Below are 18,710 nucleotides of genomic sequence, written 5' to 3'. Positions count from 1 at the left end.
TTTATTTTTATATTCTTATTTCTCAAACCTTCTCCAAAAAAACAGAAGCCATGGATTCATCTAAACATCTGCCTGTAGCTCTCTCAAAATGATAAATATAACTAATGCCCATGAAGCAGGAGAAGGCTTTAATAATAATATTTTTTCAGCAGGGCTCACTTTGTAATGTAATTAAGAAATGGCAGTGACCAGGAACATCGGGGGTCAAACTGAGTAAAGACACAAAACTTTAAGAGACTATGTATGTTTGGTAAAAAAGCAAAATCCAACATATGACTGCAAAAGACCTTCACTTAGCAGCAGTGATGGAGGTGCACTGTTCTACTGTGCAGCCGCACCTGAACTATTATGACCCTCAAAAAGAATCATTGGAAGAAAACAGTTCCTGCGGCCTCACCACAAATGTCATCATCAGACGTTTGCAAAGGAACATTGAATCAAGCCTGATGCACTTTGGCTCAACAGTGAGCCAGGATTCTGTTTCATTTAGATAACTTGTGCAAATTAGATCTGGACATATTCCCCATAAATCAGAATAACACTTTCCCCTCATGATCCCGGGCGGAAGCTCAAACTGAAAGCAGATTAACCGAGCCGTCATCCAGCTGGATTTGTTCTGTTCTGCACTATTTACACGTACCAGTCAATCTCAGTGTCTCTGCTTCAGCAACAAGCAGAATCCTGCTAATCACCTTTTTACCAACACCAAGCATACAGGGTTCATATCTCTCCAACTCTTGGCTTACTTCATTGACGGCCAAATTAAATTTAGGCTTGATTTCAAGATTATACTTTTTAAAACTCAGTACAGTCCGGCCCCGAGTTATATTACAGAGATACTAACATCCTATGTTCCAAGACATCAAGGACCTGAGACGTGGCTGCACTTTACCTGTTTTTAAATCATTGCTTAAAACATTTTTATCAAAATACTTGGTACTGGTTTCAAAATATAAAATGAATCACTATTATAATTAATATTGTCCGATATCAAAAATCACTTTTCGGTCCTTGTAGCTGCTGGGACCTCCGTTCTGCCACAAGAAGAAACCATCGTACACAGAAAAGATTTGATTTTCAAACAAAGGCACATTTATTACCTGATTCATTCACATCAGTTTTAAGAAGAAACATTCACATCTTTACAGAAGGCAGTAGGATACAAAAAGTGCTCTGCTTGACTCACTGATTGTTAGAGTGTGTGATACACACTTGCAGGTCATTAGTTCCCATTTCTTTAAATTAAAGAGGTAAAATGACATGTCAGTGTCACTGTATGTCAGTCCATTTCATCTTGTAGTAGAGGGTCTCTCTCTTCGCCTGAAGTGCTTGTTGTTGCATCTGGTGTGGTGCCACCTTCACGTTTATTTCTCTGTGTCAGGGCCAGAAGAAAGAGGATGTTAGGATGTGCTCAGGAGACAAAAAACACCATCAAGCCAAACTGCACCTGAACACTTGACTTTGAAACTTTCGAAAAACAAATCAGTCCAGCTTCATTTCAATTTGGACAAGATGTAACATACGACATGAGTTTGAAGTTTGCAGCGTGTTCCCTCACAACCACCAATACAGGACAGTATCTATTTTCATGAGACACACAGCACGTTTACACATGGACAGACAATTTGGTGACAAAGAGAAGCTGCTGTGTTCAGGGAACGTCAGGGAAAGAATGTACTAAATGAATGAGCAACAACAGAATATCCAAACAACTATTTGAATTGAGTTGCCAAGGTTAAATACAAGCATACAATCTAAGAATTTAAAAAGTAGAAATATCATTATTAAACAATATTTTCAATAGCCAGCTGTAAAAATAATGTCAACAATTATACATGGGTCATTGTTATTAGGTTTAAACAGCAGTGGTGAAGTTCAGTACACTTATTTTTTGTTCTCTTTGTGTTTAAGACACACAACTTACATACTTGTTAACTGGTTTCATTATCACTGTGATTTTTCCCAAAGCGTATTCAGCATTCAGGGCCGGGTTGAAGAAAAATATTCCAAGATTTCGAGAATTATTATGAGATTAAGGTTAAATTGTTCTTCTAATATTTTGGGAAAAAGGTCTTAATTTTACAAGAATAAACTTGGGTTGTATGTCACCTTACAAGGAGAGTACCAGGAGATCTGTTGCCTGTGGGAGATGAAGAATGTGAACTTGTACTGAACTAGATTTCACAAATAATGTGATACTTCATCTTGAATGTTTTTATATTATGAGTTAGAAAAGATTGTACAAGAGGGTTTGTATTCTGAAAAAGGGAAGGAAATTACCTCTTATGTTGAGGAGAAAATGTGGTGGACGATATTTGGTTAAATCTGGCTAAAGGGGTTTCATAGTTTCAAGATGAGATTGGTTTTGGGTCTAGAGGGAATGCAACTCTGACGCATGCTTTTCCTTGAAAATGATTGTGTTGTTTCTTAGACTTATGAGTCTCCATTCTATGTCTATGATTTTTTCATGTGATATCACAAGTTTACTCTCAATTGCAACTTTAATCTCGAAATCATGGCCCTAATAAGATGCCCTAAGATGGCAATCAACTGCAGGTACAAGTGTAGTATTAGACGATGAACAAAACTCTAAAAAAGTTTTACAACATCATGCCAAGTGACAAAATGTAAAAAAACCCTCAAAAAACGTAGTTTGATTTAAAGCAAACTGCTCGCTTGTAATCCTCTTGTAATTTCTGCAAATGGAGCTTCACACTATGTGGACAAGATAGCATGCTCCACAATACATTATATATTTTATTTTCTATCACAGTAGCAGCATTTGAGGTAAATCTTAATGCTGGTGTAGTTCATAACGTAATGCCATGAGTTGTAAAGTCATTAACCATTTAAAATGTAATTGAATAAAATATATGAAGTTCATAAAATCTTAAAAACAAAGCACCCACATTTTCATGACAGTTGGCCAAGGCCGAGGTCTTGTCACTGGGACCCCATTCAACAAATCTGCATATCAAATGTATTTATTACTGTATATTAAGGAAATCTAACTTGCCTTTGGTCGTGTCCAAAGTTTAAGCACAAATGAAAAGAGAAGCAATGAATACATGTATACATCTACGTCTTTGTGTGTTTACCCACCTTAGTTATTTATGTTATATTTCTCCTGTGTTTCATGGCCATGTGAGCCTTTTACTGGCTTTTTGTCAGAGGCCTAAAACAACACATCAGCCAATCAGAATAATACAAAGATGATGAGCAACTGGTATGATTCAAGGCACTTGGCAGCATCAGGTTTTGGGATATAAGGATTCATGCAGGGACTAATTTCCTGTGGTAATCCATTGGACCATGCAGTAAATTACGAGGACGTGCTATTAGTTCATTAGTTGGTCTTGTGCATATGATCATATGTGATTAAACGTGGAGGCATTTGGTTTGTTTAACTCAACAGCTCATTTTGATCGACAGATTATTATGCAGCAGAAGGAAATATAAGAAAAGCATCAATAATGAATTTAAAAAACATGTTTTTCAGAGAATATGCTTAAAATTTGTATTGAAGGATGATGATAAAGAAATCAAGGATTTGACAGTCACACATGCAGCATGCCTGCCCTCACATGAGATTAAAATGGAACTGCACTTATTACCTGGTTCGTGCAACTATCAATGAACTGATTGATCGTTTCAGCCATAAATAAACAAATCCTGAGCTGACACCTGTATTGTCCAAAGTTAAATATTGAAATTGGAGAGTCTGAAACTATTAAAACTACTTGAACAATTAAATGATCGTTGCCAAGTAATTTTTGGTAAACTCAACAGTATGTTTAACATTGAACAAATCCCTCACTCGAACAAATATCGGATTAACTATTATAACTTTTTTTTATTATTATCGTTAACTTAAGGAAAACAGGAAATGTGACAAAATATTTACTCTACGTTTTATGTTGCATCTGAATCACAAGTTCCCTCAATTTAGAAGAAGCTGAGTTAATATAGCTGCACTGATAACTCTCGAAAGGAAAAGTTTTTGAATCAGGTCCATTTTGAAAAATCAAGTTGACAACCACAATACGAAATCACATGAATCAGAATTTGGCAAGGTGATTTGGATCTCATAGATTGGAAGTGTTGCGAAACATTTTACAAACCCCGGGGTTCTTCATCATGGTGGACATCATGGTAGCATTTCTATTAGACCTCTACAAACACACAACATCAAAAACATTCATACTTTAAGAACTAAACCATGTCACTTGAACCTCATCACCTGACTGTACCACTGACTGATTGCTGCTGATATAACAGACCATAAAAACACTGAGTGAACTGAAAGTACTTAAGTACTCATTAACTTCAACTGGTTGATCTATGGCATTATTATAAAACATCAAGTATAGTGTGTTTCATAACACACACACTCTTGACATAACAGACATGCTGGGAGCTGTTAGTCTTTTTTTGTCCCGGCAGTAGGCTACTTTTGATTGGTTTGAAGGAATTCTTTGACATTTTGGGCGGTTCCAATTTTTGTTGCGAGTTAGCTGAGAAGACTGACGCTGTTCTCACATCTGTTTGCTAAATCTAGGAAAAGGAGAGGCCCTCTGCACACTGACAATTTCTCTTTTTTTATGAGAGCAACAATTCATCCCTCCAAATCTTTGTCATGCAGAAATCAACGTGAGGAAACAAAACAGACAACTGGCTATACAGTAACTTTCCAGACACAAAAAAAACAGCCCTATCAATTTACTTTGGACAGAAAAAACACACATTGTAGTTTATGAAGGACATAGAATACATATTTTCACATGTAATATGCAATATATATAATATATTGTGCATTTATTTCATCCTACAATAAACAAATATATATTTAAGGGATTGGCTCGTGTGGGACACACACACACACACACACACACTTTTTTGATATGTATATAGTATTTCTATTTACATTTTACATTCTACTTTATCTTATTTTATTTTTTTGTCTGCTTGTAATATTCTGAGCATTGCCATAAGAGTGCCTGTTACAAGTATTTCATTGCAAGCGACTTCTTAATGTAATCGTTGTTTATGACAATAAACTGTTGACACACACACACACACACACACACACACACACACACACACACACACACACACACACACACACACACACACACACACACACACACACACACACACACACACACACACACACACACACACACACACACACACACACACACACACACACACACACACACACACACACACACACACACACTTACATTATATAATATTAAATATATATAACATAAATCAATGGACCTTTTGTAATGCCTGCTTGTATTAAAATGTTTTTATAAAAAAAAATCCTCTTTATACATGCAACACAATTATGTGTTGCATGTATGAACTGATGCACTCTATGCTACTATGAATCTACTATCTTTGACGTTTGGACTGACAAGGAAGCCTCACCCTGACTCCATCTGTTTGAACTGATAAGGAGGCCCGCAGTGACTTTGCATTATGATGATACAGCTTTTCTATTAATATTGCAATAATTCTGATCTGGTTAGTTTGTTGCAAAAAACTCATTTAAACCCATAAGGCTCTTCAGTCTCTTCTTATGTCACTTGACAGGGACACAACACTCATCAGTCAAATTCCACTATAACTGAGAACCTTCTGGATTTTAATTTCTAATTTGTTTCCTTAATTTAAAAGTCAAATCCAGTTCCACTTGCCGGGGGTATGTGGTTTGAGACTACAGGGATACTAACAAAAACTGAGATTATTTTTAACCGTAGCGTCACTTGTCCACCTAAGAAAAATATAACATTGTTTAATCTCACAGAACTCCCTGTTGCTAAACGGCTTTTAAGGTTTTCTGTTACATCTTTTTAAAAAGGATGTTGGTTATTTTATCTGCCTTTCTTTGAGAAGCAATTTTGAAACGTTTATGACAACTTTGCAGCATAGCACAGTTTTTGGGTTAGTATGACGTCACTATCATCACATTTAATTTAGCCAAACAGATTAGACCCTTAATGTATAAAGTGTCAATCTTTTTCAGCTCCATTCCATTCCATTGGTTTGTGGGGAAACATGCACAACTGTGCAACATGCTGCATGCAGTTAATAACAAACATGTCAGTACATGCTGTGTGGCAGCTTTACCCGCACTTTATGATGCACCAGAGCGGCGATTATTATCGTTGCCAGGCCGAGAGCTATGAAGCCGTACTGCGTGTACTCCATCACAGCAGGAAGAATGACCAGGTTTGTGTGGAACGTTTTGAGGATAGGCCCGTCTATATATCCACTCTGAGGGGGAAAGGGCAAAAATAAAAAGCAAGGAGGGTTGTTTCAGTATTTCAGTTTCCAGAGCAGAGAATCATTGAGCATCAACAATGCAAGGAGACAAACTGACTATACTTTTTCGTCAATATCAAATGTTCAGTTAAATTAAATAATCATATCTCCAATCTTATTGGTTAAGTAAGTAAATACATAATTACACTTTACTATTGTATGACATCAAAATATGGGGGAAAAAGTATTTTCAAAATAAGCTTTAGATATTATATTTTGATGCTATCAATAGAGTAATGAAGTATTTCCACACTGCAGTATTACTGCTTTTATCAAATTACTTCTGAAATCACTAATTAACTGTCTAACAGTGATTATTTCAATGATTTCACTAGTTAATACTATTCATCTCAACAGTCATGAACATATCTAAGGTTTAATGTGTCTTTATGCTTAATAGAGATCTTGTATTGTATGAGTTTGATTTACACTTACATTAACAGTAATTTACAAATGTAAAGTACTGCACAGCAAGTCTCTTGATTCCCTCTTCCTTATTAGCAGAATAACCAAATTAAAATAGAAGTTTAAATGCACATTTTTCCTCTTGTTTGTTGTATTAGCCTTAAGAAAATGACCACTGAGTGATTAAATAACAATATCCACGTTTTGTAAGCATTATTTGATAATGGCTAAATAAAAAAAAGTCTTCAATATATTTCTTTGGATTTAAGTGTTAAGTGTCCAGTATCCAGGAATTATTTAAAGTGGATTCAAAGCACGGAAGACATACACTAAGATCTGCACAACAATTACACAAAACAGAGACAATGATGATGATAGCAATTAGAACTGTGTATAATAGAGATCAGACATGTAACGACTTACCTCCTCAAACCAGATCATGGGCATCACCACCTCAGAAATCTTGCCAGTTTCTCTACAAGGACAATAACACCAGACTTCAAACACCAAGGCTACACAGCCAACGGTAAGAAAAGCAGGAAATATCCAAGAGCCCTTTATATTGAAGGATGAAGAGATTCCAACACAATACACGACAAATGATAATGGTGTGACAATAGCTTAGGGAATAGGCTCCTTACGTAATTCCGGACACTTTCTTCATGTACAGGTTGAGCTGCAGACGGATGGAAACATTGAGAGGGACACCGGTTTGCTGTGAAGACAAAAACAAAATTCTTCAGTGTCAACTTGTTTAATTAATGAAAATATCACTTCCACTAGAGAATTGGGATGATTAAATCTCTGGGCCAAAATTGTTTTCCCATGTTACCACAGAGAATATACAAAAGCCGGAAATCTTCATGTACGAGCAATTCTTCTCAAGGCCTTCTTTTGATGGAAGGGACATGAAGGAATACAGCCGGTTTTAATTGTGGTTTGTGGTGTGCTGTGCTGAATCAAAAGGCTTTTTACGCACGACCGAACCATAACAACTTCCTCCTATACACAATCAAGGTCGATCCTGACGTGTCTTTCATTTGAGACGAATAATGCGTCTGGCACACAGTGTGGTGCAGGTGCATTTTGCTAACAAAAGATTGTCCTCTGTTGTCAATGTAAATGTCAGGGTTTAGGAACTGTGATCAGTGGTTCATTCACCTGGAGCAGGACCACAACTCGTGGATATGATTGGCAGGCGATAGCATCACTCATCACAAATCTAGCATTTCTGTAATGAGCTTTGTGGAGGATCTTGTGCATCGTGCAGTGACTCAATTATCACATTGACAGGCTGACAAACACTCCGTGAAATCGGCCACACCTGTAAACTCAGACTGCATAAAAACAACATATTGGCGAAAAGTGGTGAACGTGACTATTTCCTATAGAGAAGCAAGATCTGATCACAAGTTGTCACAGTAGAAACATTCTGGACACATTTAATGCCAGGTGTTAACAGGTGAGCCTTTGATTAGATCTCTCAGGATGGAAGTTAATACCAGGTCTGAACAGGGCCTTTGATCAAGAATCATGGGAATTTGATTATGGAGTCAGGAGAGTGACTGGAGAAGTGAGGGATATAAAAGTGATTTGATCGTAAAAAAAATGATCCCAAATCAATGGTCTATAGATATGAGCCACATTTGTGATAGTTCAGCACAGGAAAAGAAAACCTTGTTATTGTCAAAGAATGTTTCTCTCTTAAGGTATATCTCTATAAAGTATTAGATCATGCTTCTGTACACAGGTCACACTCTTATGTAATTCACCATAAACAAGTTTTTTGTATAGCGACAAATCAGGACATGCATCATCTCAAGGCACTTAGTCAGGTCGAGACCGTACAAAATTCTACAGAAACCCACCAGCTCCCACAATGAGCACACATTCTGCAATTGTGACGTGAGAAGAAAACCTCCCTGTAACAGGAAGAAACCTACAACTGAATTCGAATCAATGTGGGCGGCCAACGGCCTCGACAGGTTGGGCTTCAGCGGAGAAGAGGGACAGGAGGGAGAGAAGAGAGCGAGACAGCTGTTCTCTAAGTGGGACAGGGGGCATTAGGTTCTGAGATGTCAACCCATGCCATGCCAGGTTGAAATAGATATATAAGCCCAGTGAAGGACATTCTTTAGAACTGGTTGGCATTGGGTGTTAACGTGCACATCACTATTTTCTTTTATGCTTTGACTGGGTTTCAGACATCTGGGTCTCCTGAACAAACAGGAGAGAAGTACTACAATAAAAATCCATACAACTACTATATCAGAACCAATAAATAAAGGATTAATTGTAGTCTATCGAATAATAGTTCACTCAAATCCAAAATCCCTACTTGTCAATGATCCTATAAATACATATATTCTCTTTGAATGAAACCATGGCTGCAAAAAGATGAATTGGCAAATTTAAATGAAGAGACACCTCCAATCCATATCAATACTAAATATTCCTCAAAGCACAGGCAGAGGTGGAGGGGTTGCAGCAATCTTTAAATATGACAGATCAATCAACCCTCAAGTTTGTTGTTGCTCATTAGATAATCTCATCCTCAACCACATTTATCCAAGCCTGAAATCAGAAATAACTGTTCATCTAGTTATTATAGATATTCCACCCGGCCCCTACTGTGAAATTGTATCTGAAGTCTGTGAGTTTTTCAACATTCATCTAGATGTTGCTAATGACATCCTCGGTTCTGCATTTAATTCACTGATCAATTGGTTTTAGTAACTAACCCCAACATGTAACTAACATCACTCACTGTTTTAGACATTGCCTTGAGATAATGTTTGATTGGGAGATATGCAAGTCAAACTGAATTGAAATGTGTCATTCCACTTTAACCACTTTAAATAGGCAGCTAGAGAACAAATCAATATAACGTTTAAAAAAATCAGCATTTTAGAGAAACAAATACTGTTTTACATCCAAACGGAATTTGTGTAAGGCCATGGAAAGATGCATAATAACATGGCATTCAGGCTTTTCTTGTGTTTCTGAGTTGGTTTCTGGCAGAACACATTGTGATGCAGACATTTCCAGAGCTTCAAATCAGAAACAAAAGCCGATGATTACCGGGGTGTATTTTCTCTAGCTTGCAGTGTCCTCTCACAAACCTGGATTCACCTAATATGTAAAACCTTCCCTCTCCAAAACTTTATCACCGTTGCCTTGCAGCTCTTTCAAGTCCTAATGTTTCCTCAGTCATTTGGCCTTTTAACTACACATGACATGTTCGAGCCGGAAATTTACCAACAACAGTTTGAGTCTGCAGGAAATGAAATGTCCCCGAGCACCAGGCCACATTCTCTGCAGTTAGGGTTCCAAAAAGAATGATTAAAGAAGAGGCAGGGGACATTTTAAGCACTTAAGTACCAAACTTTTACAGGCTGATGAGTTTGTATTTGTGTGTTGATGATAATAATAAGCAACCACATAACAAGGTCCCATATTAAAATCATGATATGATTATTCATTTGAATGTAGATAAATTGGTTCGATGTGCAAAGCTGTCAGGATTTCGCCCCCGATCACACATTATGGAGCTGCTGTGGCCATCCCATCAGGGGCAAGCTCATGTTCAGCGTCAAAGGTCAATCGGACACATGGACAGGACGAGGGGATTAACCCGTCAGCCCTGTGATAAGTGGATGACCCGCTCTACCTCCAGGGGCACAGCTGCTCTAAAATACACATACAGATGGAGATGGTTGCACACAGGGGTAGAGAGCACTGAGCACGTGCAGGATATTGGTAGCTCTTGGTTGTTTTTGTAAATTTAAGTGATTTTTGTCCTAGCCCCATTTAGAAAAAGTTATGAGACAGCAGAAAAAAGCGAGTCATGATTCATCTAGATTACAGAGATAACATTAATGTGAGCGTGCAGCGGTCTGCATTGTCCAGAGGGAAGATAAAGAGACAACACATGATGATACAGACAGCAGATAATCTGACTATCATGGATTTAAGAGAAGATGAAGTCTTATACTCTAGACAATAGGAAATTAACACACACACACACACACACGCGCACACACCCACCCAGACAGATCGTGGAGCCTCAGAATAGTTCCCAGAAGTCGGGAACAGATACCAGTGGCACAGTGCATCAAACTGTACCGTCTACGATGCATTTTTAAAAGGACAGGACAGATTTTACATTATCATCTAATCTGCATTAAATTGGCATGTCTATAAAGTCAACAAAATTAGTGCTAGCTATTCTCCTCAAATTGTACTTACTTTACAAATGTCAGTGTGCTATACACACACCACACAAGTGATTTCCCTTAATAATTAACTTGATATCAATCTAGACGTGCTGGATTCACCTGAATCCTGTGTTTGGAAACATCGTTAAATCTGGCTTTGAAAAAAAAAACGTTGTTATCAAAGCTGATGTTTATTAGGGCCTTACAAAACTTGTCTTACAGCTGTATTTATGGGGATATGGCCCTATTTCCAATTACCTTATCACACTGCAGGCTACAGTGACTTACAATATGATTCATGGCAGTCAGTTATAAAACTAATCAGTCCCTCGTGCTTACAGATAATTGAAACACCAATGACATTATCTGAAGTACACTTTTACTGGGTTATTGTACGATAATAAAATCTCTTATCAACGAGTACATTTTCTAAGCAAGGTGCGACTTTGAAAACAAGGAAATGAACACAAGGGTCAAAGCTCCTCCTCTCAGTTTACATACACTACCAGCAGCATGCAAGAACCACCAAACACGTAGATAGTGATTATCAGTTTGACTTATCGAGAAGTGAAAGATTGCAACAAGAGAAAGATAAACTTAATTTGTGTTTGTTGCATGTACAAATCTGACAGTAGCAGAGGGACAAGGTAAAGATATAATTTTAACTGAAGAGACCAATGTTCTTAAACAATGATGAATTAAATATCTACCCATTTCTCCATAAGTCTGTCTTTGAGTGTGTTGAGTTGAAAAAAGGACACAGATTTCTAATATAATGAATAATTAGTCACAACTGTCATTTTCTAATCTTTTTAGAGTTAAAAGTCCTATAGGACAATATATTATTGACCAGTGTATGCTCAGTTGCCAGTAAATTGTTGGTACCTAAATTATTATTATGATGAAACTGAAATGGATGCAATATAAGATGTCAAACCTGTCGTCACGTCATGAAAGTTAGAATTTTCTGTTTTTTGTTGCATGTCTCTAAAACAAAAAAAGAAAACTGGCCTTTATTGTTGAGGAATCTTTGACCATCCTCACACATTACTGTTTAGGGCACTATATATTATGTATATGGTATATTACACATCATATTTGTACAGGTGAATAGAGCCCATCTAAGTTCTAAGATACTCCCTTCTTGGAGAGCCAAGCAGGACCTAAGGTCGGGTTAACCAGCAGTACATTGAAGTGTCTACGTTGAGGGGCTTACATATATAACTCAGATGCTCCAGACAGAGAGACACCAACTTCAATCCCTTAAAAACGGTAGTGCACTGAGACATATTTAAAGAAAGAGCTCGTACGAATATTTAAATCGTATAAGAATGAATAATATTTAACCGTAAAAGTACCAACCTTTCGCCTACACTCGATCCGATATTGTTGTGTTTGTTTGCAGAAAAGCAAAAAAAACTCACACTTGACCATGACACGTAATACAAAACTTGCAAGTCATTCGATGTTATCAGTCTACATCTCGAAAAGAGGACTTCAAGGACAACTAGGCCGTCAACAGCCCCACTAAAACAGTTTTCTTACTTCCGATATCCTGAGTGATGCAACGTCCTGTGTACTTACTGGGTGAATGTCGATGAAGAGACCATGCTTGTCCTCATTGGGATGGAGGCCATCCACATAGTCCAGGAGGACAGGATCAGCATTAAAGAAGTGAGGATGAGAGATGAAGACTGGAGATTCTGAGCAAAGGATACGAAAGAGGACAATTCATAATCTGAACCCCAATGAAAATGAAAGACTTCAGGAGAAAGTTTGCTTGAGCCTTAACCACAAGTTGTGGGACTCCACAGTATCTGCAAAACAGACTTGAGTCAAGATGTGATACTGCGGTGTCCCGACAAACAAAAAGATAAAGACTTAGACAAAGATTAGGACCTAAATCCAGTTGTGCATTTGTCATGAATACTCACTGTGTCGACAGCTGCTGACGTTCAGCAAGCCGGACTGTCTGCAGGGGCAGAAACCTTCGTTGGGGGAGTAGTCTGTCCCGTTGGCAAACAGGGTCTTGGGTGCCACATACCGATAAAGAGGGATTCCCTTCATCACACCAGGACGCTGGTATACAAGCTCCATAGACCTGCAAAGACATGGAAATCCGTTTCGTACGTTTGCAAAAGGAGTAACGAGAGAAATGGAGAGAGAAGAATCACTTACCTGCAGGCGTCAGGGCTGTAGAATGGCAGAGTGCTTTCTTTTGTCATGAACGGAGGCCACATCTGCCCAGCTGTTCCATTGATCATGTTAGCCTGAGGGGTCCGCCAGTAGTCCAGCTGTTAAAGATAAAATATTGAACATTTGAACATTCATACACTGCTTCTATGCTCAGCACTTTTTCTATAATACAAACACTGCCCGCACAGCTGTAAGGGGCCATTTGGGTTTTGGCAACTTTCCCAAGGACACTTCGATTCAACAGACAGGATTGATAAAGAAGTTGACATCTCACATTAGTCAGGCCATTCCAGGAATCAACTTTATGAGCATTCTTGATGTCGTCCCGTCCGGTGAAGATGGTGAACAGACCCGTGTTGGAGTTGTTGAACTAGAAGAAACATGAACACCACATGATGACTGAAACAAGTGGAGAATAACAAACATATGCGAACTGAACTCAGCAGTTATGGCCTCAAACAACAAACTGCTTATAGTCCAGTCTCGCTGACCAGATGTACACTGTGGGTTTCAGCCCTCCATTGGAGGCTGCATTCTCCTTTCACTTCCACCCAACATAAAACACCTACATGCTGAAAACGCATCCTCTCTATCTTTTGTGGTATTTTCTTTGTGGAGAATTTGCCATTTTTAAAACGTTTGTTTATCAAAACAATTGTAATTTGGTTTAAAGAATTACAAACCAGCCAGAGCACATTGCAAACTAATGCAGAATGATAAAGGCTGGTCACACTACGCTCCAGCACTGACACAGCTCTACAAGATTAATTGAGGCCCAATTATCACAATAGATAACACAATTGATTGACTATTGGCTGGCTGGTGCAAAAGTGTCTTCATATCGTCTGCTGAAGCTTGGAGGTGATAAACCTCAACTCCTGTTTGAACACTCACGTCTGCAAAAAGGCCAAACTTTCCAGTTGAGGGCAGCTGGCCGGGTAGATATTTATTAAGGAAATCGACGAGTCCACTGTCATAACCCCACATCAGCTCCCCGACGGTCTTGGTTATAAAGGGTCCTTCCTTGAAAGTCTTGAAGGTGGCGCTGATCATTAAACGAACTGCGTACGGGAGTTTTTCCATCATCACCGCTGCACCCTGAAAAACACAGACTGGGGGTGAAAAGGCAGACAACTGCAGAGTGTGCGAGTCAGTTTACTGAAAGATGTGTGGGGAACAATGAGAAATCATGTCCTACCAGCACCAACATATTTGGTATCGTTACGATGTCCGACTCGTTCCCTACAGACCTGGAAGGCTCGAAGAAGTATTGTCTGTATTCCTTGTATGACACTGTGTCGTTTGGATGAAATGTGATGTTGTCTTTCTGACAGCGTTTCCTGAAAAAGGAAAGAAAAACATTCATGCATCCACAAGCCTGTTCTCCAGTAGTCCAGGCATAGACTTAAGAGCAAAAGAGGTTGAAGGTAAAAGAATCGTACCAAAGTGATGAAGAAGATGATGATAGCTAAGATAGAGAGCAGAGAAGAAGGGAGTACCAACCATGTTGACCCTGGTGTGGACCAGGATACAAAAAGAGACCCACAAAATACTTTCATTTTCCGATTCACTTTTTCTTAGAGCTGGGGAAGTGTTGGTCATCAATCAGTTAGAATCAATCGCTTTCCAGTTGATAGTGTTTCTCATACGCAACAGATGCAAGCAGGAAAAAAAACGAAAAACCGAAATAGAATACAAAAATCGCAGACAAATGACTACCATCAGACTTTGCAGTGCTTCTGGCCCCCCCGAGGGAATTATTTTAAACTTTTTCCATTAAACAAATGGAAAATTAACTCAAAGTTACTCTGCAATAGTAAGGTGAGAACCACTTGACAAAGCGCTGAGCTGGCAAGATTCTGACATCACTGCTAATGGTTTGACCTTTTTTCATCCTCAACACAGGAGATGGCAGTTACATAAAATCTATGTTAACACATGCTGCATCAGACATGCTGAGTAATGCTTAAGAATGGACACACACACACACACACACACAATGTTTAGGCTACATCCCCTTTGCATGAGTGGCTAGAGACGGGTTCAGACTAACGCCGGGTTCACAACGGACGCGGAAGCGACGCCGAAGCGCCGCTGTTATCAGCCTTCAGTAAAAACGGCATTTAATATTTTCTTTTAAGCATATACTTACTTGTTGCTCCAAAATTAACTGCAACAGCGTCCCAACATGTGTCCTCCTTGGTGTTGTCTTTATACAACATGTTCCGAGGATCATACAACTCACTGTACTTCTCCACTTCAATTATTAATTTAATGTCATCCATGTTGAAGAAATTCTCCGCTGTTTGCTCCGTTAAATGTCGGGTGTCGAGGATAAATTACGTATTCTCCACTCAAACCTATGTGGAGAATACGTAGCCCCCCCTCTCTCTCTTTTTATCTTTATGACTGCTTGTGTGGCTGTAGTGGATGGGCAGAGGGGGACATTTAATAATGTGGTCGGTAAAAGTGGTAAAATTAAAACTCCTGGACAACAGAAGGTGAATACAAAGTATGGGATGCATATTTGATCATTTATATCATATAAAATATGTCGTCAATATCGTTTAAATCATTTTTCCTGTCGCGATACGCTCGCGTCAAGCGGAAAAAATAGACTCGACGCCGAAACGATCGCTGCACGGTGCTAGGCAGCCGCGGCGCAACGCTACGCTTCAGCGTCCGGTGTGTTCAGCACAACGATTTAACATGGGAGTGGATGGGAGCCAGAGGATTGTTGCTGCGATTACTCCTCGCTTCGGCGTCGCTTCCGCGTCCGGTGTGAACCCGGCGTAACCTACATACTGGATGCAGGGAACATAGTGTTCCATAGTGAGCCAATCAGACTCAAAGTCACAGCTCTGCTTTACCAAGGCGGGAGCATATAACCAGTCAATATCAGGACAATGTTTTAATGGATACAATTGAAAGTTAAGACAAAGGCTCTAAATTTATTTTAGTTAAGTACATAGACAATACATAAAGATGGACAATCATCTCCACTTCCAAGGTCGGGCCACTACAAACACTGGTCCAGTCTCATTTGTAAATCAAGAAGTTTCACCCCATATTTGAAACATCACAACGGTATTATAACTTATACTGAAACTAGCAGAGAGCTATGGCTTTGGCTTCACTTTTGGGATGCAGTCATTTCATCCATTTTTATCTACAGTCTGTGTCAAGTATGCAACTTGAATGCACCTTGCAACAGCTCTCAAGGTTGCAGGACAAAGTTTACTGATAGGAAGGTACAATACAGCACAGAAAAGCAATGCACGGGTGATGACACAGGGTGCCGTCCAGGAAGACGTTAATCGAATTATGTAATTGTGTACCTGTACACATAAGGTCCTCGCTGCTCCACCATGGGCTTTTCTCCATTCAGAAACTCCTTGGGGTTGAGGATGTTGAAGAAGTAGACCGACATGAAGAACGGCACAGGGATGTCCCTCCACATGGTGTAGGTTAGATCATTCTTTGGGTCGATCACTGTGTTCTGACATGAGAGGGATGAAGAACAACTTTAATGAAAAGAATGGGTTGTTGCATCCTTTATGCTTTATCAGTTAATCTACAAAGAATCTTAAAAGAAAAAATGTAATCTTCCCGTTTACAAAGCGGGATCAACACATGACATGTCACAAATTAAATAAACAACTGATTAATAATGATTGACTATTCATTTCAGCTCTAACAAAATTCAGTGTGAATGAACGGACATACATGCATAGATTTTATATTCAGCAAATCGTAATTCCCACCAAAAGACCAGTGTTAACACCATAAATGCCATGTGTGTCCTGTAACCAAAAGAAATAGTGCTCACAACCTTTTTTTTCTGATCCACTTGGCACCGTTAACTATTGATCGCACTTCAAGTGGTTCAATTCATTCAGTACAAATTCTGTTACCAAGTGGTATTTAGAATTTTGCATCTTTTGGGATACAAACCCCAAAGTAGGATAGGAGGATAGAGTGGGAGTGAACAGTTGATCCTGCTAGGACCATGGCTCTGTGTCATTCACATACTTTTTGATAAGTTTTGATCAGGATTTCCCAGAGTCTAGAGTGAGGCGTTCATAACGGGCAAAACGCAACAAATGTTCAGATTTTAGAAGCTTAAACAAGCAAACAAATAATCAACTAATCCGTTTGTTGTTTAGGCCCCAGACTGGACATCGGTACTCTGCAGCTCCAGTGAAAAATATTTGCTGTAATAAGGCATTATATTAACAAATGCAGACAAAACCTCATACATAGCCTACCTACACATATGTACCTATATACAAAAATAAACATATAAAGATATATTAATACACATACATACATGTGTATATATGCTTCCCTGATGTACATCATTTTTTAGTGCAATAACCCATTCAAAGATATTGTTTAAAATATCACTTTGAGCTAAATTACAGCAAAGTTTCAAATATATTATTACTTAAATTAATAATCAAATGTATTGCAAAAATCAATATAATATTAATAAAGTGAAGTTTGAATGTGGCTGTCCTTGAATTTCACATGAATGTATATAATCATATACATATCTATATAACGCTCATCATTATCAGGGTTTTTTATGAAGCTGTGTTATCCACGCATGTCTGTCTGAAGTCGACACTTCAGGTGAAAGTCTGCATAAAGCACAGACTAACCTGAGTCCCAGTCAAACACTGTCTGTTAGCGTCAGTCTCACCTTCACGATCTGGTCGTCGATTATCAGCGGCCCCACAAAAGTGAGGACTATCCCAAACACCACGGCCAGGACACCGGCCACCGCGAACCCCACAGCCACCCGGGACTTATTCAGAGGCATGTCTGCTGCCTGTGCTCAGGCTCTGTGTCCCGGTTTGTTTGTGTCCCGGGTTTGTTTATGTCCCCGAAGAAGAGCGTCTGAACGGAGCGGACTCACTGTCAGTGACAAGCGCGACGTCTCGGTATCAAACTGTGGCTCTCTAAGTCACAGTCTACTGAACCTGGGGCTTTTTATCCTCTGATCGATCATGTTGACATGCTGCGCTTGTCCTCCCTATTTATGTAGCTACATCGTCTGCAGACCACGCCTTCCCAGGGCCGAGGATTCTGGGAATTGTCGTCCCCGCTAATACTACACACGCACCGATTCTCATAGTGAAAGAATTTTTCTACTTCCTCGCTGAAGAAAAAATACCAAAACAACTCAATGAAAATGCATCACAGGTTAAAGTCCTGCATTCAAAATTATACTAAAAAACTGGTACAAAATAATATAGCACACTGCAACACGTAATCTTTTTCTAAACATGCAAACGTTGTAGCATTAAATCAGGATGGTCCCGTACAAGGTGAAACTTGTTATATTAGAGTATTTGAAATATTTAAAAAAATATATAATAGATTTAAATAATAATAAATAATATTGTATTAGTGTAAACACTGCATGACCGTAGATCTGTAAAGTTTAAGTCCGTGTTATCAAAATGTACATTTTAATTATCTTATTTTATTAATTATCTTATTTTAGTAACAGTTATTTGAGTTGTCAAATAACAAAGGTAAAAAGATTTACCG

At 38.7% G+C, this 18,710-nt stretch overlaps 1 protein-coding gene across 6 annotated transcripts; it reads right to left on the bottom strand.

Annotated features, from left to right (window-relative positions):
- Positions 1-1,069: 1,069 nt before the first annotated feature.
- On the bottom strand, positions 1,070-18,205 carry scarb1 (scavenger receptor class B, member 1). 6 transcript variants are annotated; one of them, XM_062413044.1, is made up of 14 exons: positions 17,857-18,205; positions 16,490-16,650; positions 14,350-14,491; positions 14,046-14,249; positions 13,426-13,521; positions 13,134-13,249; positions 12,890-13,056; positions 12,540-12,658; positions 7,380-7,453; positions 7,162-7,213; positions 6,145-6,285; positions 4,122-4,172; positions 3,103-3,175; positions 1,070-1,372 (listed from the first exon to the last, which is right to left on the bottom strand). In XM_062413044.1, exons 1-13 carry the CDS (start codon positions 17,974-17,976, stop codon positions 3,104-3,106), a joined length of 1,515 nt encoding a protein of 504 aa, XP_062269028.1. In that variant the 5' UTR covers positions 17,977-18,205; the 3' UTR covers positions 1,070-1,372; position 3,103. The 6 variants fall into 6 exon arrangements, with proteins under 6 accessions (XP_062269028.1, XP_062269027.1, XP_062269031.1 ...); XM_062413043.1 differs by having other exon boundaries at positions 6,139-6,285; positions 17,857-18,204; XM_062413047.1 differs by lacking the exon at positions 4,122-4,172 and having other exon boundaries at positions 6,139-6,285; positions 17,857-18,204.
- Positions 18,206-18,710: the final 505 nt, after the last annotated feature.

The sequence above is a fragment of the Platichthys flesus genome, chromosome 19, assembly GCF_949316205.1.
Source record: "Platichthys flesus chromosome 19, fPlaFle2.1, whole genome shotgun sequence".
Taxonomy (NCBI): domain Eukaryota; kingdom Metazoa; phylum Chordata; class Actinopteri; order Pleuronectiformes; family Pleuronectidae; genus Platichthys; species Platichthys flesus.
The sequence above is the reverse complement of the archived record's forward strand: the minus strand, read 5'-3'. Positions and strand labels throughout refer to the sequence as shown.